This window comes from Macaca mulatta, chromosome 6 (assembly GCF_049350105.2).
Source record: "Macaca mulatta isolate MMU2019108-1 chromosome 6, T2T-MMU8v2.0, whole genome shotgun sequence".
In the NCBI taxonomy this organism is placed as follows: domain Eukaryota; kingdom Metazoa; phylum Chordata; class Mammalia; order Primates; family Cercopithecidae; genus Macaca; species Macaca mulatta.
In genome coordinates this window covers 137,353,907-137,377,702 of record NC_133411.1, presented here as the reverse complement: position 1 = coordinate 137,377,702, position 23,796 = coordinate 137,353,907, and the positions used below count along the sequence as shown (strand labels likewise).

General features: G+C 37.1%; 1 protein-coding gene across 1 annotated transcript in view; it reads left to right on the top strand.

The window, feature by feature from the left end:
• The window catches only part of FBN2 (fibrillin 2), a 269,025-nt gene that overhangs the window by 116,156 nt on the left and 129,073 nt on the right, over window positions 1-23,796 (top strand). The window contains exons 8-10 of the mRNA XM_015140689.3: window positions 8,793-8,918; window positions 22,670-22,822; window positions 23,482-23,715. Of these exons, the coding sequence (XP_014996175.2) occupies window positions 8,793-8,918; window positions 22,670-22,822; window positions 23,482-23,715 (513 nt within the window). The remainder of the gene's footprint in view (window positions 1-8,792; window positions 8,919-22,669; window positions 22,823-23,481; window positions 23,716-23,796) is intronic.

Here is a 23,796-nt window from a genome sequence, read left to right as displayed (position 1 = left end):
ATAAAATCCATCATCCCTTCATGAAAAATCCCTCCACAAACTGCATAGAGGGAACATAACCTCAACGTTATAAAGGCCATGTATGACACACTCACAAATAGCACCATACTGAATGGGGAAAAGCTGAAAGCCTTTCCTCCAAGAATTGGAATAAGACAATGATGACTACGTTCACCACTTATATTAAACAGACTACAGAAGTCCTAGTCAGAGCAATCAGATAAGAGAAAGAAAAAGCATACAAATTAGAAAAGAGGAAGTCAAATAGTCTCTCTTTGCAGATGACATGATCTTATATTTAGAAATCCTAAAAATTGCACCAAAAACTCTTAGATCTGATAAATTCAGTAAATTTTCAGAATAAAAAAATCAACATACAAAATCAGTAGCATTTCTATACACCAATAATGAAATAGCTTAAAAAAAGAACTCAAGAAGGTAATTCTGTTTACCATAGCTGCAAAAACAATGACAAAATACCTAAGAATAAATTTAACTGAGGAGGTGAATTCTTCCATAAGGAAAACTGCAAAACACTTATGAAATAAATTGAAGAGGACACAAACGAATGGAAAGACATCCCATGCTTATAGATCAGAATAATTAATATTATTAAAATGATCATGTTACCCAAAACAATCTTCAGATTCAGTGCAATTGCTATCAAAGTATGAATGTCATTTTTCACAGAATTAGAACAAGCAATCCTAAAATTCCTATAGAATCAATGGAGGCATCACACTCACCTGACTTCAAAAATATATTACAAGGCTGTAGTAACCAAAACAGCATAGTACTTGCATAAAAACAGATACTAGACCAGTGAAACAGAATAGAGAACCCAGAAATAAATCCACCTATTTTCAGTCAACTGATTTTTACCAAAGGTACCAAAAACACATTGAGGAATGGACATCCTTTTCAATAAACGGTGCTGGGAAAACTGGATATCCGAATGCAGAAGAATGGAACTAGACCCCTATCTCTCACCATATACAAAAATTAACTCAAGATGGATTAAAACCTAAACATAAGACCTGAAACGGTAAAACTACTAGAAGAAGGCATATGGGAAAAACTCCAGGACATTGTCTTGGCAAGGATTTTATGACTACGACTCAAAAGCACAGGCAACAAAAACAAAAATTGACAAATGGGACTCTGTTAAACTGAAAAGCTTCTGCACAGCAAAGAAATAATCCACAGTGAAGAGTCAGTCCTGTTAAATTGAATAAAATATTTGCAAACTATGGGGCTGGGCTCAGTGGCTCACGCCTGTAATCCCAACACTTTGGGAGGCTGAGGCAGGCAGATCACCTGAGTTCGGGAATTTGAGACCAGCCTGATCAACATGGAGAAACCCCATCTCTACTAAAAATACAAAATTAGCTGGATGTGGTGGCACATGCCTATAATCCCAGTTACTTGGGAGGCTGAGGCAGGAGAATTGCTTGAGCTGGGAGATGGAGGTTGTGGTGAGCCGAGATCATCCCATTGCACTCCAGCCTGGGCAACAAGAGCAAAACTCCGTCTAAAAAAAAAAAAGTGCAAACTATGAACATTTTCAGAAGAAGTCATACAAATGAAAAAATGCTCAGTATTACTAATCACGAGAGACATGCAAATCAAAATTACAATGAGATATCATCTTATTCCAGTTAAAATCACTATTATTAAAAAGACAGAAAATAACAGATGCTGGTGAGGATGTGGAGAAAAGGGAGCTCTTATACCCTGTTGGTGGTAATGTAAATTGGTACAACGAATATGGAAAACAGTATGGATATTTCTCAGAAAATTACAAATAAAACTCCCATGTGATTCAGCAATTCCACTACAGAGCATTTATTCAAAGGAAATTATTATATCAAAGGGACACCTACACCATCATGTTTATAGCAGCACTTTTCACCAGAGCAAAGATACGGAATCAACCTAAGCATTCATCACTGGATGAATGGATTTAAAAATGTGATTATATATACACAATGAAATACTACTTGGTTATTAAAAAAGAATAAAATACTGTCAACTGCAGCAACATGGGTAGAACTGGAGGGTATTTTTGTTAAGTGACATGAGTTAGCTATGTAAAGAAAGTATTTCATGATCTCACTCAGATGTTGATAAAAATTGATCTCATGGAGTGAGAGAGTAGAATAAGAGTTGCCAAAGGCTGGGAAGGATGTTTGACCATAGTGGAGGATGAAGAGAAGTTACTTAATGGGTACAAACATACAGTTAGATAGAAGGAATAAGTTCCAATGTTTGATAACAGAGTAGAGTGACTATAGTTAACAACAAGGTATTTTATATTTCAAAATAACTAGAAGAAAGGACTTGAAATATTTTTAACACATAAAAATGATAGTCAAGATGTGAGGGATACCGTAAATGCCCTGACTTGATCATTATGCATTCTGTGCATGTAACTAAATGTCACATGTCCCATAAAACTGTGCAAATATTATATATTAATGAAAACTTTTTTAAAAAGTTCACATGAAAATTCAGAGGCAAATCATATAACGTGGGACATATGTGAAGAATTTTTGTAACTCATTAGTTAAAAACATAAGTAACTTAATTAAAAACTGGGCAAAGGAATTGAACAGATATTTCTCCAAAGTCAATATGCAAAAGGCAAATAAGCACATGAAAATGTGCTCATCATTATTAACCATTAGGAAAATGCAAACTAAGTTATAATGTGATACCACTTCAGACCTACAAGCAAAAAGAAAGCAGATAATAATGAATGAAGGTAAGGATGTGGTGTGTATGAGGAAAACCCTCATACATTGCTAGTGGGGATGTAAATTATTACAGCTGCTTTGAAAAACAATTTGTCAGTTCCTCAGCAAGTTAAACATAGAATTACTATAGGACTCAGCAATTCCACTTCTAGGTATATATCTAAGAGAAATGAAAACATATGTCTACACAAAATGAATACCTGAATGTTCATGGCAACTTTATTTATAATAGCCAAAAATTAAAAAATGGAAATAACCCAGGTATTCATTGACTGATGAATGGATAAACTGTGGTATATCCATACAACAGAATATTATTTAGCAATTAAAAGGAATGAAGTGCTGATACATGCCCCAACATGAATGAACCTTGAAAACATAAACTAAGTGAAAGAACCCAGACACAAAGGACCACATATTTTATGATTCTATTTATATGAAATGTCCAGAATAAACAAATGTGTAGAAACAGAAATGAGATCAGTGGTTGCCTAGGGCTTCGAGAGGAATAGGAAGAATGATTGCTAATAGGCTGGAATTTCCTTCGGGGGGATGAAAATATTCTGAAATCAGATTGTAGTTATGGCTGCACAGCCTTGTGACTATACTAAAATCATTTGAGTTTTACACTTTAAATGTGTGAATTGTGTGGCATTTGAATCATATCTCAGTAAAGCTGTTTATAAATATACAATGAAATTCTGAATACAGTTGATACACACCATGCTTTTGAAATCTGAAAAGAGGAAAGCAGACATCAATTTTCCATTGCAATTTATAATATTGATATTGCCTGTTGTCTTTAGAAAAGCTGGAAATAGGTAGCAAATTACTGCACTTAACACTTCGACCATGAATTTTCCTAATGTCAAACAGTATACAAATAAGTAGAAGTTCAGTGTATGCAAAAATATGCTTCCTTTTTTTCTGTATCAAAAAGATATTTTACAGAATATTCCAAATATGTATAGTTCTTGGTATCAATGGAAACAAAATGTTCTAAGAACACGTTTTTAAAACAAAATTTCTTGTTTTATTTATACTAAGTTTCTGTAATGTAATTGTTACATGGACAGCTTTTTTCTGTGACATGTACCTATAAGAATGGACATTCTCTCTAGGGAGTTCTTAGAATTCAGTGATATCTGAGATCACGTTATCACTACTTATCAAATTATTCATTATATTCTGTTTAGTGTAAGATTTACAGGAAATGTCGGTTGACAAATATGAGGTTATGTGGTTTGGCAGTCAGAAATCTGTCAGATGGTTTTGTTTAGATTGGATTTCGTTTTTTTTAAAAAACGAAAGTGTTCGGAGTCTTCACATTACCAAAGACTTCCCAGTCTTTCTTTTTTTTTGCCTTTGAAGTCACACTTGACAATCCCCCTGTTTCCACAGTGATCTTCCTCCGCCTCCATTCTTCACATTCTTCCTCCTTCCTCCATGATCCTTCCTTCCCAGACTCCTGTTCTGCTTTTCTTCCTCTGACTTTTTCTTAGATGTTGATGAGTATCATGGTTCCCTCCTTCAATTCCGGTCTTTTCATTTGTCTTCTTTGGAAATCTCATATGTTGCCATAACTTCAAAGGCAATCTTTATACTTGGTGATAAACCACAAATGTCCATCTTTATAACTTACCTCTTTGCTAAGTTTCATACCCAAATTTTTAACTCTGTAGATTAGAATTTTTACTGGTTTCTTTCAAATATCTCAGGATCAAAATGTCCAAAGCTCAACTTAACTGTAAAATGTGTTCTTCCATTTGTGTTCCATTCTTTGTTAATAGCACTATGTCATCATCCTTGTCAATCAAAATAGTAGCATGAGATTTCTTTCTGGTGGCAAAGTCCTTCCTGTCGATTTTTCCTTCAAATTATCTCCGAATATATGTTCCCTTCCTCATCATAAAGCCTTACTTCAAGCTCTCAACATTTATCCCTGGACTATTATATCATCTGTCCACATTAACCACAAGGACTGTCTTTCTAAAATACTGATTTGCTTATGTAATTCTTTTGTTTAAACTCCTTCATAGACACTATTCATCACCTTCAGAATAAAAGCCACAGTCCTTGGCTTGGCTCTTTAGGATTTAGTATAAGCCTAACTAGCTAAGCTTATTGTCCATCCATTTCCCAGCTATTCTGGTACACTCTGCATTCTTCAACTGTGGTGTATTTTCAGACCCAGTTGCCCATGCTGTTTGTTGTTGTTGTTGTTGTTTATTAGTTGGAAGCTAACTTCACTGGCCACACAAATTGGTTCAGGACTCCAGGCCTGTACCAATCAGAACATTTTCCTGTCCAGAGGAATCATTCAAAAATTAGCATGTGACCCAATTCAAGACATTAGGACAAAAGGGATGATTTTCTGGGGGCTTCAGGAAAAAGTTTTCTTCCTCTCAGGACAGAGCACTAGAAAAGACACTGTCTTCCACTAGATGTCCCAGTCAAAGGAATAGCCTAAACCTGCTGTATCCATTTTGCTCCCATCAGGGAAGGCAGCTCAAGTCAAAATACAGAGGAAGGCCTAGCTGAACATATCTCACAGAAACTGAGGCAGACACGTTGGTTGAAACCACTTCCGGACTTCAGATATGACAGCTATTAAATTTCTGACTTATATCAGTTTAAATCAGTTTTTCTGATATTTGCAGACCAAAGCTGCAAACTGATATAGTTTCAAAAAAAGGTCAAGGAGAGATGGGTGGCAGTATATTCAGTGTACAGAACATGGATGAAACCAATTCCCATTGTTAAGACTCTGCTTTTTCCCATGAGCAGACTTGTCATCTTTAGGCACACTTGTTTATACATAGGTAACATACGCTTTATATTTTTGGAGATGCTACTTCCAAATCTGATTATGACATACAGTATTGAAGAAGTAATATTCAAAAGAGCTAAATGCATGTATCCTTCTGAACATAAATGTTAATGCTAAACTTAAATTGATGGATAAACACTGTGATACAGACAGGAGGCAGGGAAATCCTGGGTCAAAGACAGGGGTGGGAGTCCCTGGCAAGGGCTCCACCCTCAAGCCTGGACCTGTGACCCTAAATGAGAACATGAATTCCTGTTTTCCTGCCCGAATGTTGCCTTTTCCAAAACCACCCTGGTCTGCCACACCCCCTACCCTGTATCCATAAAAACCCCAAGCTCCACTGGCAAAGGAGCAGTGCACTATGGCAAGGTAGGAGAGAAGAAGCGTCTGAATGTTAAGAGGAGAAGAGGCAGCTGGACATCAGAGACTGCGGTTGGAGAGGAGTTCAGGTGTGGATGGCCAAACGCCAGGGGAAGGTGATCTTCCCACTCTATCCCCTTTCCAGCTCCCCATCCCACTGAAAGCCACTTCCATTGCTCAATAAAATCCTCTGCATACACCATCCTTCAATTCCTTCACTTGACCTGATTCTCCCTGGATGGCAGACAAGAATTTGGGACACACTAGGCACTGAGCTTTTTAACATTTAAGCCATCTGTGAATGGCAAAGCTAAAAGAGCATTGTTTGTAACAGACACCTTCTGGGGCTCCAGAGGTCGCCAGCAACACCTAGACACTGCCTTGGGCTGGTACAGGATATGTTCTGCCAGCATCCAGAAACACTCACCCTGGCTCCTGTACCTGCTCACTTATGTGCTCCCCTCCCGCAAAGGGTTTGAGGATGGCAGCCAAGTAAACAAGCCACCCCTGTCTCAAGTCCCGCGAGGGGCTCAAGGGAACTCTCCCGCCTTAACAGGGCATCACTGTATTAAAATGCAGGGGTTTTGGTCAGTATTTTGGGATTTTGTTGTTGTTGTTGTTGTTTTAAAAGAGCACCTTATTTTTTAATTTTTAAAATATGGTAGATGTCTAGCCCAAAAATAAAAGCATTTCTATTTTTTATACAAAAATGGAGAGCCTTTTATATATAATTATTTTGAAGCTAACCTTTTAGGCTTCCTACTCAATTATAAGGAGAATTGTGAAACACAAAGGTTTTTTTTTTTTTTTTTTTTTTTTTTTTTGCACAATAAAATTTTTAACACAAAAACCACAAATTTAATGTCATTCCACATGTTCTTCTGTGTCCCAGATTTTTTTCTCCAAAAAAAGAAAATGCCAAACATCTTTTAATTTTCTATTCTTTTTATTGTCAGGAAGAGTTTTAAGACTAGGGTTTAGGGAAGTTCTTTATTATGAAAGGAAATGCCTAGAATAAAAGCCAATGTTTAAATGAAGAAGTTGAGTCTCTTAATGTTTAATATTTTGCATAAATCCTGGGCTCCATAAGCACCTCGATAATTCATATAATTTTAGATGTTAAGAGAGTGAGAAGGCAAGTTTTAGTTCTTCACTTTTTTAATGCTTGCTTTACCTTGTATCCATCTTTTCTTTCTTTTTTTTTTCTCTTATCCAGAGGTGATAAGTTTATGTTGTAATTAAAGTACAGCTGTTTAGTTTCATCTCTCTTCTGAATCCATGCTCAGTTGTATTAAGATGCACTGCACTAAGATAGCAACACAGGATGCAACAGGTCCTAATTTTGCACACATGGTTTTATTTTGTTGGATTAAGTCTGATGGCAGTTCTTTGACCACATTTTGTATTTACTCTCATGTAGTCAATTCATGTTAGAATTCTGATCTCTCTTGGGAAATTGGTAGATTTTTGATTTGTACCTCTGTGCTTTCAGTGGCTAAGTGTTAAGCCTCAAATGAAGATACTATTTCAGAGAATGTCTGAATCTGGTAACTTTTTTTTATAAGAACATACCAAGAAAACACACATGTTTTTTATTTCATGATAAAGTTATTTATCATGATAGAAGCTTCTATCATGATGGAGTTATTTCATGATAAAGCTTGTAGGCAAGAGTGACTTGTCAGAATAAATGGAAAAAAATAATGAATAGACCAATAAAAGAATGTAAGAAAGGCATTGGCAACCTTTTTCTTTTTAAGTGTGGGGTTAAAAATATTTTGTGTGTTTATAATAAGAATATAATTATTTTTCCTTTTTTATTGGACATTTTAAAAGAACAAATGCAACTGAAAAAAGAGAAACTATAGTCAGCTTACTTTGACTTTTCAGTAATTATCTATATGTATGGCTTTTATTGTTGTTTGTTCTAGTTACTGGCTTTTGCTACCTCTGTTCCTTAAAAAAGACAGCCACCTCCCAGGATTTTGGCTGAATTTTTCTCACAATGACTCATTTCCTTTTTAAATGTATTAGCAATTAGCTCCCAGTTATCCCTAATTGCAGCTTTGTTAGACTTTCCACCTCTCTCTGCTTACTGAACTAGAAGAGAAGTACATTAAAAGTTTATATAAATGACTGGGTTTTCTGCTTTAGGGATAATTTTAAAGAAAGCAGAGTTTTCATTAATGGGAAAGGAAATAGACTATTTCCAGCATTGAGTATGCTGAATGGATAAATGTAGGGAGGTACAATAGGAAAACTGGACACTTCCCAAAGCCTCCCAAGTTTTTGCCCTTTACCATGTTTCTGTATTATTTTAGATTAAAGTTATTCCCAGAATGTCAAATACACCCATATTCAAATGTAAGTACAAAAACATATCCTGAAGCCAAGTTTTAAAAAAAAATATTTGCCACTCTTCATTGCTTCAAATAGTGTGAAAATTAGTTATACATTTTCAAATACAGTTATTCTATATTTTAAAATGTAATCCATTTATGTGTGTTTTTAAGCCTCTAGTAGGATAATTCCCTAGTTGATGTAGAATGGAAACTAAAACATTGACATCTTTACTTATTTCCAATTTAAATTGCATTTTTAAAAAAGGATATAGAGTTCTGCTTTAGTTGGCCTTGTTTTAACTGCCATGGGAGTTTACTTTCATCTCAGTTCCCATAGATATGTGTGAGAAATTCTTTGGGGCCTAAAACAAGAGTATCTTCAGGGTTATATGATCTGACCTAATCAACCATGAATGCTCTCAGACTCTTAAAAAAAAAAATCTCTTTTAAAAGCTGTTTAATGAAGGCCTTTCTCAATCATCTTCTCCTTCTTCCCTTGATTAGACATTGATGAGTGCAGCATCATTCCTGGGATATGTGAAACTGGCGAATGTTCCAACACCGTGGGAAGCTATTTTTGTGTTTGTCCACGTGGATATGTAACCTCAACAGACGGCTCTCGGTGCATCGGTAAGCCTCGCATTTTGAAGGCTCAATACACTGGGTCTTTATAATGACAAAACAGCCCAAACAGGCATTAAGATGGCAATGATTATAAAATATTGAGGAAATGGCTGAATGAGTTGTTTAATGTAAACCGTACCAGCATTGGGGGATTGATAGACCAAGTACTCTTTGCAAAGACTTCAGTTTCAGAAGCCGAGTTTGTTTTATGTTGTCCAAGTCATTTTGGGAATAAAAAAAGACACAAAGGCATGAGAAAAATTTTTTAAAGTCTGCATTGGGAGACAGAATGCAGTAATTAAAGGTTCTTTTGTTGCTATGAATCATGAATGTAGTCAACATCTTATTTACTTAGAACTTGTTTATTCTATTGAAAATAGTTACTATGCAAAAAAGACACCTTTAATTTTGTGTTTAAATATATTCAAATTAAAACCATTGTATACTCTCCCTTGTTTATTTAGAAAGATGAAATAGTGCTTCACAGTCATGGCGAAGGTAATCTGTTATTGAGCAAGGCTTAGACATTTGTCTTATTGTAAGCATAGAGATTACGAAGTGTGTTTTGATACATAATCACAGCACAGTGAGCTACCCTCACATTTCTCTTCCTGAGCATTTAACCTAGTCTGTTACAATTTTAAGCTGACAATAGGTAGAAAGAGAGGAAAAAAGATGCACTGTTACCTTTACTGGCACTAAAGATTCATGTAGTGCAGGAATTAGGGCAATTAATCTGATACTTAAAGAATGGTTTTGTTTGGTCCACTAGAGGGTGGCAGTTTGGGCAGTGTCTCTCTCTCTCCCAAAACCAGGCAATTAGTATGTCAGCAAGCTAACTGCCAGAATCTCTGTAGGTCTTGATGATTCCCTAATGATTCTTATGCGCCCAAGAGAAATGGGTTGATGAGATGGAAATACAGAGTCAAGGATGTAAGCTAGAAGTCCTAGGCCACCAATAAAAGGACTATGGCCTGAATTCATTTGATTAAATGTACTGATATATCAGGTCATCCAACAGTGAACATAAGAGATACAAATCCTGCCTTCAGAATGCCATATTGTCATCATAAATAACAGTAGAAGCCTAGTAATAGAAGAAACAGTGCTAGTAGTAAAAATAACAGCTATCATTTAAGATACTACACACACCATGTGTAACGCACTGGGCTTCTCCACTACCTCATTATCTCATAGCTGTGAAGAGTCAGGCAAGCTACCATCTTCTCTACGCTTCAGTTTCTTCTAATAAGTGTCCAGTAAAATATTCTTCATTGTTATTCTTATTAAGAGGAGCAGGAGGATATGCCTGCTCTGGACCTATATAATATGTCATATGGTCCTTATCATAGCCCTGTGAGATAAGTATAGTTACTCCAAATTTACAGATAAAAGAAATATGGTTTAGAGAGGTTAAGTGACTTACCCAGTGTTTTTCAGCCAATGAATGGCACCAGGATTCAAATCCTGACCTGTCTGACTCCAACCTCTGTGCTAGTGTGACACTAAACTGCCACTTACCCACTTTAAGGTTGTGGAGATGCTGTGGCTAGATGTCAGGGCCTCCAGCATGAGTGGTTTCTTCACTGTCATGCTAACAGCCTGCTTTGAGAAGTAACATGTCTATTGGAAGCCTCATGTCATGTCTTTGAATGAGAATTATTTGTATTTTACAGATGAATCAGAGTTCCTATCTTGCATTAGGTAAATCATTTTTTGTGAAATATTAAGTCTGTACAATTGAGCAAATAAACTATTTTAGGGTCACTGTTGCCAGCTGGCTCACTGCATAGTAAGTTTGATTCATTTAATACCCTAGTTCCCCCTTATCCACGGTTTGACTTTCCATGGTTTTGTTTTCTACAATTCCCACTGTTATTCAAAAATATTAGATGGAACATTCCAGAAATAAACAATTCATAAATTTTAAATTGTGCACTGTTCTGATTAGCACGGTGGACTTTCACATCAGCCCATCCAGAATGTGACTCCTCCTTTGTCCAGCATGTCCATGCTGTATAGGCTCCACACCCACTAGTCACTTAGTAGCCATCTCAGATTTCACACCGGCTAACAGTATCGCAGTGCTTGTGTGCAGGTGACTTTATTATACTTCATCATGGCCCCTGAACTCAAGAGTATTCATGCTAGCAATTCGGATATATATAAAATGAGAAGCCATAAAGTACTTCTTTTAAGTGAAAAGGTGGAAGTTCTCTACTTAGCAAGGAAAGAAATCGTATGCTGAGGTTGCTAAGATCCATGGTAAGAACAAATCTACCCATGAAATTGCGAAGGAAGAGAAAGAATTTCATGTTAGTTTTGCTGTTGTACCTCACACTGCAAAAGTTACAGCCACAATGTGTGATAAGTGTAGTTAAGAAGGAAAAGGAATTAAATTTGTGGGTGGAAGATATGAACAGAAGCGTGTTCAAATTGAAAGCAGTTGGATTCAGCACCACTCAAGGTTTCAGGCAGCCACTGGAGATCTTAAAACGTACCCCCCGCAGATAAGGGAGGACTACTGTATAATTTGGCTGTCAGCTTTCTATTAAGGTTGAAAATTACTGCCACTACCTACACTTGACTTGATTTTCTTGAACTCTATAGAAAAATAATATATTTATGCACACATGCATATGCGAACACAAAATTATCAGCTTGGAATAGGTATAGATTCAACTCTGTAGGAGAAATGTCACCGTGGGAGTCGTCATTGAACACTATTGTCTGGGTGCTGTAGCACCTGGCTTCAGGAAACTTGTCTCCTAGAATATCACTAGAAGAAATATGACTGGAGAAGGAAGTGAGGTTATTATTGTGAAGTTCGGGAAATACCAAATACGGCACATCTATTTTATTTCGTAGTCAATGTGGAGTAATTGAAGGCCTTTGAGAACAAATTGGAATGCGGGGTTGGGGGCTTGAGAATGGAGAGAAATGAAACTAGTTATGAGGCAGAATTTGCCAAAACAAGTTTCAGTGTTTTACTTCCCATTTCTAAATTGCTTCTTTTTATTTATTCACTTACATTTCAAAATCTTTCTCTAGTCAAACAAAACTTGCATTCATATTTTTGTTTTGCATTGGAAAAGAAGCATGAATCCTCATTTTATTCAGATAAGACCAGTGTACCTAATGATTTACTAAGGTCGTTTTTCTTCAATGCAAGTTTTGATTTACCATGAAATTAAGATAAACTCTTTTTATCTCTTGCCTCCTTATGTTATAAAGTCCTAAGTCTCTACCCAGACATCCAGAGCCCTTTACAACCTGACCTAACTTGTATTCCGGACTCATCTCTATCCACTTGCCTCCTCATACGCATATTTCCCTCATTGCTGTACACAACCGCACTGCCATACCTTTGCTGACAGTACCCCCTCTGCCTGAAGCATCTTGATTTTCCCCTTCTATGCTCATTAAAATCCGGCTCATCCTTTAAGTCCCAAATTAGGTATCACTTTTCTTTCTTTTTTTTTTTTTTTTTTGAGATGGAGTCTAGCTGTGTCATCCAGTGGCGCCATCTCAGCTCACTGCAACCTCTGCCTCCTGGGTTCAAGTGATTGTCCCACCTGAGCCTCCTGAGTAACTGGTTTTACAGGCATCCACCACTACGCCGGCTAATTTTTGTGTTTTTAGTAGAGACAGGGTTTTCCCATGTGAGCCAGGCTGGTCTCGAACTCCTAACCTCAGGTAATCCACCTGCCTCAGCCTCCCAGAGTGCTGGAATTAAAGGCATGAGCCATGACCTCTGGCCAGTATCGCTTTTCCTTTTAGCCATTTCACCTAACCTGCATTTTCTTCTTGGGCAAAATTAATCAGCCCCACCCATAATATGTTTCCATTTGCTTCATTTTAGGGTTTACTGCATTGTCACAGGTACTTGTGCGTTATTCACTGGCTAGACTGTGGGCTATGTTAGGCCCTGTCTTATGAAGCTTCATGGACCCTGGACTTTATGTAATAAGCATCTTGCATAAAAGTTTGTGCTCTGTAAATATTTTGTGAACAAACAGAAAAAAACAATGAATGAATGAGATGATATTGATGTAAGAACTTCGTTGATTATGGCGGCCTTGCAGCCTTTGGCATCTCTTTGGACATGATGTTGTGCCACTGAATTACGGTCCTGGATGCTCATAAGGCATGAGCTAACTTGGGGTTCGGAAAGCTAAGTCTTGCGCTAACCAGAAGTCCCATTCATTTCACTATCAACATCCTGAACACTAGGAACAAAGGGGATTCTCTAGGGAAGGGAGAATGGCTCTCCAGAATTACAAAACCAGGTTATAATTAAGTAAGCAGCTTAGAAATGTTTTGAATAACTGTACTATATTTGGAATATGTATGTGTTTTCCATACATGAGAAAAAATTAATCTAACATTTTAATGTGAATGAGATCTTTGATTTTTAAAATTCTGAGTCTGTATTTTCTCAGATTGAATTTATTTGGTTGAATTATATATGGTGGAGATATTCCCACGCTCTTTATTTTCTAACCACATGTATGCTAATGATAAAGAGTTGGATGACTTAGAGCTTTTTTTATACTAAATTGTGTGTAATCTGCAGCTTTATTCTGAGAGCTCACATGTGCTGAAAGTAACATTTGCTGAACGTTGCCTTAATTCCTTATTCTAGTTAACATGGACATTCTGAGTGTATACCACATGATAAAGCATCAATAAACTTGATCCTGTTTCTTTTGTGTGCCAGAAAACAGTTTCACTTGGCAGGAGAGTTTAACTGGGCAATTTAATTATAAGACATGATAATTTTCTGCTTTCATTGTATACTAAATATAAAAGTCAAATTTCTGATTTGTTTATCTATCTAGTGTGTTTCATCATCTTTTTAAGTATCCAGGAAAGAACTTTTTTTTTAGCATAGAGCACTAACATATGCCAGTTCCAAAAAAAAAAAAAAGGAGTTAAAACGTACCTAATAATATTTCTCTAAAAAGCGTTTTAAATAGCACTACTTAATGAGCCTTAAGTAATTTTGGAAGTAACTGTCATGGTCATGTCCAAGGAATGATTAATACCTAATTTCCACATTGTTATATAGGCACAGAAGAATGGCTGGCAGCCAGCAATAAATAACGCATTGGCAAAGAGCAGTGAGCAGCTTCTGTGTGCAGGATGTGTCTGCTGCTATTGTGTACACAGAGTGAGAAAGGACCTTAAGCACAGGACCCAAAAGTGCCAGTTAAGTTCAGAAAATGGGTTTAAGCATTTAGAAATTCTTCCAGTAATATGATGGTGCCGCAGCATGCTAAGGCATTTCCTCAAGCCTTCCAAAAGTGTTAGTGCACAATACTGCTGTGGAGTATTCTTGAAAAAACAAAACCTGGCCAGGCACGGTGGCTCATGTCTGTAATCTCAGCACTTTGGGAGGCCGAGGCGGGCGGATCATGAGGTCAGGAGATCGAGACCATCCTGGCTAACACGGTGAAACCCCATCTCTACTAAAAATACAAAGAAATCAGCCGCACGTGGTGGCGGGCGCCTATGGTCCCAGCTAGGCGGGAGGCTGAGGCGGGAGAATGGCGTGAACCCGGGAGGCGGAGCTTGCAGTGAGTGGAGGTGGCACCACTGCACTCCAGCCTGGGCGACAGAGTGAGACTCCGTCTCCAAAAAAAAAAAAAAAAAAAAAAAAAAACCTGAAAACATAATGTGAAAAAATATAATACTAATATAAGAGGAAGTTTGAGGCAGAAGTGATGACTAGTGTATGTTTTGTTTTGTTTTGTTTTTTTCATTTTTCAAGAAAAGAGCAAGGTACACAATTATTTATGTATTACACAGCACTTTATGTAATGCTGGGTGTTGATTCCATATGCATGTGTGCATTTGAAACAAAACACCTGGAGAACCCAAAATTCCTAAAATTATTTAACTAAAGGGGGAACCAGAAATGAAAGAGTATACTAAATAGTGCTTTAGTTTTAGCTTCAGAATTATATAAAAGCTATTGGTGGGAACGAGGATATTAGTTTTAATTAAGAAAGGAATAAGTGTCTTAGAAGGAGAAGTTTTCCTTACAGTTAGGAAGAAGCATGTCATTCACTATTTTAAAGGAAGAAATAAACCTGGGATACACAGTGGTTCCTTTTCATTGCTCCGAGTTCTGTAGTTACTCTTGAACAATGTAAACATGAAAGTATTTTCGGAATAGTAAGAATCCACAGAATCAGTCAAGGGGAACCCAGGCGGGAACCAGACCATCAAAGGGCTGAGTGCAGGCATCCAGTCTCAGGAGACAAAGCATGAGACAGTGGCTGCTATTTACCGAACACCTACTGTCTATCACTATTTTTCTGACCTGGGCTTACCTCATTGGTGTTTTCTGGCTGAAACCTTCATTTTTTAATGAGCAAACCTCATTCCACAGGAGACATTTATTTCAAGGTACAATCCCCAATTTTTGCCAAGTTTTCATCACATTGTATAATTAACCATTAGTTCTCTTAAATCAAGTTTACACTAAATGTGAAGCCATGAAACAAACTCTGATAAGTGTACCTTTATTACATTTCAAGATAGATTTATATTTTAATCAGAGGTGATGAATTACTTCCTTTTTCTCAGTGTGATTGTAAATATGACTGCTTATAAGCCTTGTTCAGGAAATGTAGTAAGGACGATAGAAAATGATTAGAGGAATAGACTTGTTTTCGTTACTTAGGACACGTCAGTTCTACAGTTAAACATATAGCAAGCATTAGATGTTAAACATATAGCAAGTTAAACATATAGCAAGCATTAGAAGAATTTTGTTTTTACAGCTTTTCATCTGCCTTTGCCCCTAATGATTCCCTGTTTCGAGGGATAGTGTACCTGGACAGCTCTTATTTCTGTCAGGTGACTTTTTTATTTCTAATATTCTTCCACATGATACAGTTTTTAATACAGTGCTTTCTAAGGGCCATGAAATCTCATACAAAGGAAATAGGGGTAATTCTTAGGCTCTGATTTGCTTTGTAATATGCCTTTTTGGAGACCTTAACTATGAGACGCTACACCAGTGTGTGTCTCATCCTGGTAGGTTTTGGCTGAAGGAATGAGAAGTAGGTTGCTTGCCTCCTTGTTGTTACTAGAAAAGGCTAATTGTGGAATTTATGAAAAAAAGTTACAATTTACTTTGCAATCCTCTGTTGCTGCCTCTCCATTCTCTCACCTATGGCTTAGTTTCCTTCAGTATATATATTATAGGACTGACCAGAGGTTTCCAAACTGTGTAGAACAATGGTTATTATTATTATTATTATTATTATTATTATTATTTGAGATGGATACTTGCTCTGTCGCCAGGCTGGAGTGCAGTGGTGTGATCTCAGCTCACTGCAACCTCCACCTCCTGGGTTCAAGTGATTACCCTGCCTCAGCCTCCCATGTAGCTGGGACTACAGCAACGTGCCACCACGGTGGGCTGATTTTTTGTATTTCAATAGTGACAGAGTTTCACCATGTTAGCCAGGATGGTCTCTATCTCCTGACCTCGTGATCCGCCTGCCTCGGTCTCCCAAAGTGCTGGGATTACAGGTGTGAGCCACTGTGCCCAGCCAATTATGAATTTTTTTTATTTAAAGACCTCTCTTTAACATAAAAAATGTACTTCAGATCCCCACATTATGATAATTTAATATTTGTGAGAGCATACATAATGAAAATGTTCTTCGGTATTTAGTAATAATTGTAAATGAATTTGGATTTTATTAGCCACAGTGGCATATTCATAAATGTGAATCATGGTAGTGCCAATAAACTGCAAAGTATTACTCAACGTTGCAGTGTTCAATGTAAATATGCATTTGTGAACCCCTCTCAAGATCATTGCATACTCACAAAGTCTTGGGACTGGTATAGAATGGATTCCTGATAAGTACTTGCAACACTGTGCTTGACATTTGTATTAGTCTGTTATCTTGCTGCTGAGAAAGCCATACCAGAGACTGGGAAGAAAAAGAGGTTTAATTGGACTTACAGTTCCACTTGGCTGGGAAGGCCTCAGAATCAGGGCAGGAGGCAAAAGGCACTTCTTACATGGCAGCGGCAAGAGAAAATGAGGAAGAAGCAAAAGCAGAAACCCCTGATAAACCCACCAGATCTTGTGAGACTTAGTCACTATCATGAGAATAGCATGAGAAAGACCAGCCCCCATTATTCAGTTACCTCCCTCTGGGTCCCTCCCACAACATGTGGGAATTCTGGGAGATACAATACAAGTTGAGATTTGGGTGGGGACACAACCAAACCGTATCAACATTTTTATACATATTACCTTATTTTCAATGTGATACTGTATTTGGTCCATGAGTTGTTTAGAACTATAGGATGTTTTCTTGTTTATTTTGTTATTGATTTCCAACTTCATTTCATACATTGTGGTCCAAGAATATTATCAGTTGATACCAATTCTTAGAAATATTCTGGTACAGTATTTGCTTCATGGTTTAGCAAATGATTTATTTTTATAAATCTTCCCTATGGACTCAAAAAAGATGGGTATTCTCCAACTGATGGATGCTAGATTGTAGATATATCCATTAGATCAAACTTAATTGTACTATTCAATTTTTCTTTGTACCTACAGAATTTTGTCTACTATATCTATTACCGAAAAAGTCATGTAAATTTTCCACTATGGAGGTAGATTTCTCAGTTTCTCCATGTAGTCTTGTAAATTTTTATTTTACATAGCTTGATGCTATGCTATAGGTGATAAATGTTTAAAAGTATCTCTCATATTTTCCTGGTGAATTGAACCATTTTAAAATTATGTATTGACTCTAATTTTTTCTTTATTCTTGGTCTATTTCTAACTATTTTCTTTGGGTTTATTTTGTATCACATTTTGTGAGTGGTATCAAAAGCGGTAAGTATATACCTACTATGTATTTTTCCTCTCAATCTTTCCTCTTCCTTATGTTTTTAATGCATTTCTTTTAAACAGTCTGTATCTATTTGTTGTTTTATTTTTACAGTCTGTAAATCTTTGTCTTTTCAACTGAGATTTAAATCCATGTGTATTTATTATAGTACTGATATATTTGTTTTTATTTTTACCATAGTCATTGTGCTTCCTATTTATCTTGCTTTTTTTGTATATTTTCTCCTTTCTTGGTTTCTTTTAGATTTATTCAGGATCCCCCGACCTGCTGCCGTGAACTCGATTCTCTTTCTCCTATTTGTTAAGAAGTTATATACTTTATTTCTGTGGCTTCAGTGGCTATCCTAGCTGTTTTAAGATGCATATTTAAAGTCTAAAATTAACCTATATGTTTACCTATATATAAACAATAAAAGAATATTTAAGTGATTAAACTTTGATCTTCCCCTCACAACTTTTAAAAATCTAGTATATTGCCATTCCCTATATGTGACAACTTAATCATTATTGTTTAATATGTTAGTACTTACTTATATTTACCCATACAAAATATTAAAAATTTTAATATTTTTTGCTCATCATTTCTTCCTATATCTCAAACCTTCCATTGGGATCTTTTTTCTTTTGCCTGAAGTACCTCTTTCAACATTTTCTTTATCAAAAAACTCTTGGTAGAAAACTCTGGTTTTGTTTTCTTGAAAATGACCGTAATTTGCCCCCTGAAAACATGATTTATCACAGTACAGAATTTTCAGTTGACAGTTATTTTATCAGAGTATACTAAGATATTATTTCATTGTGTTCTGGCATCCATTGGTGCTGTTAAGAAGTCAGCCATTTCTTAGCAGGTGATCTGTCTTGTTTTTCCACCTATTTTTAAGATCTTTACTTTTTTAGTTCTGCAGTTTCACAGTGGTATGTCTAATTGTGGATCTCTATTTATCCTACTTTGAATGTATTGGACTTCTTAAATCTGAGGTTTTACCACATTGCTAGAAAGTTCTAAGTATCCATTAAATACTGCTTCTTTCCCATTCTGCTTATTACTCTTCCTAGTACTCTTATTAGATGTTGTATTAGTCTGTTTTCATGCTGCTGATAAAGACATACCTGAGACTGGGCAATTTACAGAAGAAAGAGGTTTATTGGACTTACAGTCCCACTTGGCTGGGGAGGCCTCACAATCATGATGCAGGGTGAAAGGCATGACTCACGTGGTGGCGGACAAGAGAAGAGCTTGTGCAGGGAAACTCCCGTTTTTAAAACCATCAGATCTCTTGAGACTTATTCACTATCACAAGAACAGCACAGGAAAGACCTGCCCCCATCATTCAATTACCTCCCACCAGGTCCCTCTCACAACATGTGGGAATTCAAGATGAGATTTGGGTGGGGATACAGACAAAGCATATGAGATGTACACAGGTGTACATCTAATTAGCTTTTCATTCTCACCTTCATATTTCTTGACCTCTTTTTAATATTTCAAATTCTTTGTCTCTATATGCTAATTGAAAATAATATATTCGTTTGTATCTGCCAACTTAGTAATTCTCTCTTTATCCATGTGCAATACACTTGTGTAATATATTCATCAGATACTTCATTTCATTTATAGAAGTTTGAGCTCTTCTAAGTCTGTTCCTATTCATTGTTTATGGACCTTTTCCTCTTGTTCATATCTTTGGACTTGAATTGCTTTAAACCTATTAAATATAATTGTTATTAATTATTTAATTATTAATAATTTAAAATAATAATTGACAGAATTGGTCTGACCATTTCAATATCAAAACTATGCTGGTTACTTAACTAGTTTTTGTTTCTTAGTGTGTTATAGTGTATTTTCCTGTTAGCAGCTCTTTTTTTCTTGGAACTTTATGAGAATTTTTTGAGACTTTTCATTAATATTAAGTCCTCTAATTGTGTTGGCTTTTGTGAGTTGCTTGGAGTATCTCTACCTGAGAACCTCTTTACGTTATATTCTTCCTTTGAAGTTCTTCAGACCAAAAAACCTACTATGAATTGAGCCATCAAAGCTATTGATGTGAGGAAGACCTTGTGGTTACTGATTCTTAGGAGAGATCTTTCTTTTTCCTCCACACAGCATCAAAGTAGAGACAAGCAAGTTTCTTAGTTGCCTCCATTACCTTATCCATATACTATATCCTGAAACTAAGGATATGGCTCTTTGGAACCCTACCTTACGAGGGAGTTTTCTGTTATGTATTGGGGAGATTGGAATCTGGGCTTTTTATATCTTATGCCCTGGGCCCTGTGAAACTATCAGAGTTGAAATTCACCGTCTCCAGAGTTTAAAAGTAGCCTAAAGGTGCAATTAGTTGTTCAGATACCTCCTAAGATTCTCATTTCACCTCATTTGGGGACTCTGTTTTATCCTTCATTCCATGCGAGCTGGATGATGTATTTTTCAGTATTTTTTCACATTTTATCCAGGATATTTTAATTGAGAGGAACATTCAGAGTAGCTAATTCACCATGAAAGCCGCAAGAAACAGAGCATATGTTGTTTTATTTCATTCTCCCACCAACCATGTTCTGTACAGAAGAAGAGTTAAATATGGTTGAAAATCAAACAATTAATAATATTTGAATGTAAAACTAGGACTCTTGACTCAAGGCTAGGGTTTTGTTTTGTTTTGTTTTCAAATTCTATATTACAACCTCCTTCTTGTAGAAGCCTTGAAGAGATAAATATATTCATCCTAACTTGTAGGACTGATTGTGTTTTATAATGTTAGTGGTTGTTGTTAAGAGTTTGGAACTTTCTTATCTTAATTTACATCCTGGTCTTGAGGGGGTAGTGTATGATACTTTGGGTTCATAAAATGAATATTCCAAAAACTATTTCCTTTGATTATTCTTAGGAATAGAAACTTAGCTGTGAAATTATTCCTAATGACAGCCTGTCCAAATCCAACTCAAGTTTTTGAAATTTCTGCAGTGCCTTTAAGTATGTGTGCATACATCACATTTAATGCTCGGTTTTGGGTCATACTGGGACTTTGGGGGAGAAATAGAAGGAACTGTTCCATTCTTATACAGAGTATATTAAAGGTAATTCAATTATTTTATGATAGTTTAAAAGCGACCTGAGGCATGCTATATATGGGCCATTAGAGGACATAATGTGCTTACTTTAAACTCTGTATCCAGTGCTAAAAATTTTAACTTTACCTGTTAATGGAATTATAAGCAATTAACAGTTTCATCTTCATTATTGATATGCAGATCCTGATTGCTGTGGTACATCTTTCTTCTTGTGACCATAGACAAAACAACTTTGAAAGCATCTTGATAGGGTTGAATAATATGTTGTTAATTAAGCTCACATGTTTTTCCATTGGTTACTGTAAAGGCAGTTTCAGTTAAAACCTGTAGAGTTTACAGATGATATTGATAATTTATCCCTATGCAACTTTGCATTTTATGCAGTCTTTTGCAATCATCAAACCTGTCTTCTAGGCTTTATCTGATCATTTTGATCCATTGTGTATCCTGCTGTCAGAGTGACATTATTATAGTCGTATTTGATCATGTCACTTCCTTACATCAAATCCTACTGGATAATGCACAGACTCTTTACCATAGTAGCCCTGCCAAACTGTGCGTACCTCTGAATGGTCACCTTATTTTGCCTCTCAATACCTAGTTTGGCACAATCGGTTTTCCCTAGTTCTTGAAACTGTCTCATCCAGCTCTGGCTTAGAATGACATATATACACTGACAATTCACAGATATGTATGTTCAGCGTGACTATGCTTCTTCATTCCAGGCTCATTTATTTAACATTCCAAATGTAACATGTTTTAAAGAGGAGCCTTGTCTTGTGTTCTCTAATCCTGTTTCTTCCCTCGCCATCCCCATTTCAGCTGTATAAGTCAAAAACTTAGGAAATGACTAAGACTCTCTTTCTTCTGTACCCCACACCCAAGCAAGTTCCTATTGGCTGTACCTTCAAAACATGTCTGCCCTCTGCTCAGCCTCATCATCTCCACTGCTGCCACCCTCATCAAAGCCACCATCGTCTCTCACCTGAATGTCTTTAGTGTCCTCCTTACTGTTCTCTGTGCTCTCACTACAGTCAGTTCTCATAGCAGCCAAAGAGATCTTCTTGAAAATGTAAACCATTGTCTTCTCTCATTGTAACCATCCAGGAAATCTCCAAACCCTCCACTCAAAATCCAAATGAAATCCCAAGGTCCTTTCCTAATGGCCTATAGGACTATCCGTGCTAGCCTCTGCTGTCTCTCTGAGCTCATGCTCTTGCACTTTCCTTTCCACATGCTGTTCCCTAGTCTTAGTGGCCCATCGTTCTTCACACACATGAAGCACATTCTCTTCTTCCTCAGAAGCTGCTCTTTCCTCAGATACTTCTATGGCTCATGCCCTCATTTTAGTCAGCTGCCTTCTCAAATGTCACTGTTTCATGTTGCTTCTGATCAACTTGTATAAAATCATCAGTCAGATATTGCTGCATTACAGACAACCACAATATCACAGTGACATAAGACAGTGCGCATCTCCAGGCTGAGGATTAGGACTGGGTGGTTGCTTTCCTTCAAGCTTCAGAATTGCCCGACTTTAGCTCTTACTGTGGTCTGTCCTCCCATCTGCTCCACCTCTTTCCTTGTTCTGTCCCTGGCTCAATCAATGTTTGCTGGCCAAATGGGCAAAGGAAGGAATAAATGGACAGAAATTAAGAGAGTGAAGAAAGGAATAGATAATAGAGATTAAGTAGTATGAGTCACTTCACCTACATTCATCTCATGTGCAGTGATTGTTGTAAGAACCTGAGGTAATTCTGCCATGTCTTCTGTTTTATTTTTACATGCACAGATCAGAGAACAGGCATGTGTTTCTCGGGCCTGGTGAATGGTCGCTGTGCACAAGAGCTCCCAGGGAGAATGACGAAAATGCAGTGCTGCTGTGAGCCTGGCCGCTGCTGGGGCATTGGAACCATTCCTGAAGCCTGTCCTGTCAGAGGTTCTGGTATGTGGCTGGCTGTCAGTCTCCTCGGCACAGACACTGTTAGGAAAATTAGTAACAGTAATGTATTTTGCGCTCTGGGAGGCCAAGGCAGGTGGATCGCTTGAGTCCAGAAGTTCAAGACCAGCCTGGGCAACATGGCAAAATCTCATCTCTACAAAACATACAAAAATTAGCCGGGCATGGTGGTGCATGCCTGTAATCCCAGATACTTGCAGGGCTTAGGTGGGAGAATCACATGAGCTTGGGCAGTTGAGGCTATAGCCATCCATGGTCATGTCACTGCACTCCAGCCTATGTGACAGAGTGAGACCCTGTCTCAAAAATATATATGTATATATTTTGCTCTTTTCCTTGAAGTCAAGTCATATTTGTCTTCCTTTGTGTGTTTTCAATATGACTTGAGTGTTTTTGTGGGGAATGAGATAGCATTGTTATTTACGATCAGTTTTGATAATACCTAATGTAGTAACATCAGACAGATACCTGGAAGCTGTTTGACTTATTTTTGTCCAAGTGTTGTTTTTTAAATTATTTTGAATGTTAGTATTTCAATTCAGTTTTTAAACCTCCTGATCTTTCACCCAGAGCTCAAATATCTTTGCTTTTGTTATGCAGAAAGACATTCACCTGTGCTTAACGTCAAGTTTCTTTTCTTCTAGAGGAATATCGCAGACTTTGCATGGATGGCCTTCCAATGGGAGGGATTCCAGGGAGTGCTGGTTCCAGACCTGGAGGCACTGGGGGAAATGGCTTTGCCCCAAGTGGCAATGGCAATGGCTATGGCCCAGGAGGGACAGGCTTCATCCCCATCCCTGGAGGCAATGGCTTTTCTCCTGGCGTTGGGGGAGCCGGCGTGGGGGCCGGGGGACAGGGACCTATCATCACTGGACTAAGTAAGTGGTCAGTTTTCCTGTGGACTCTTTAGTTTGCTGCCTCAAGTGATATTATAATATCTAACATAATTTTAATCTTTC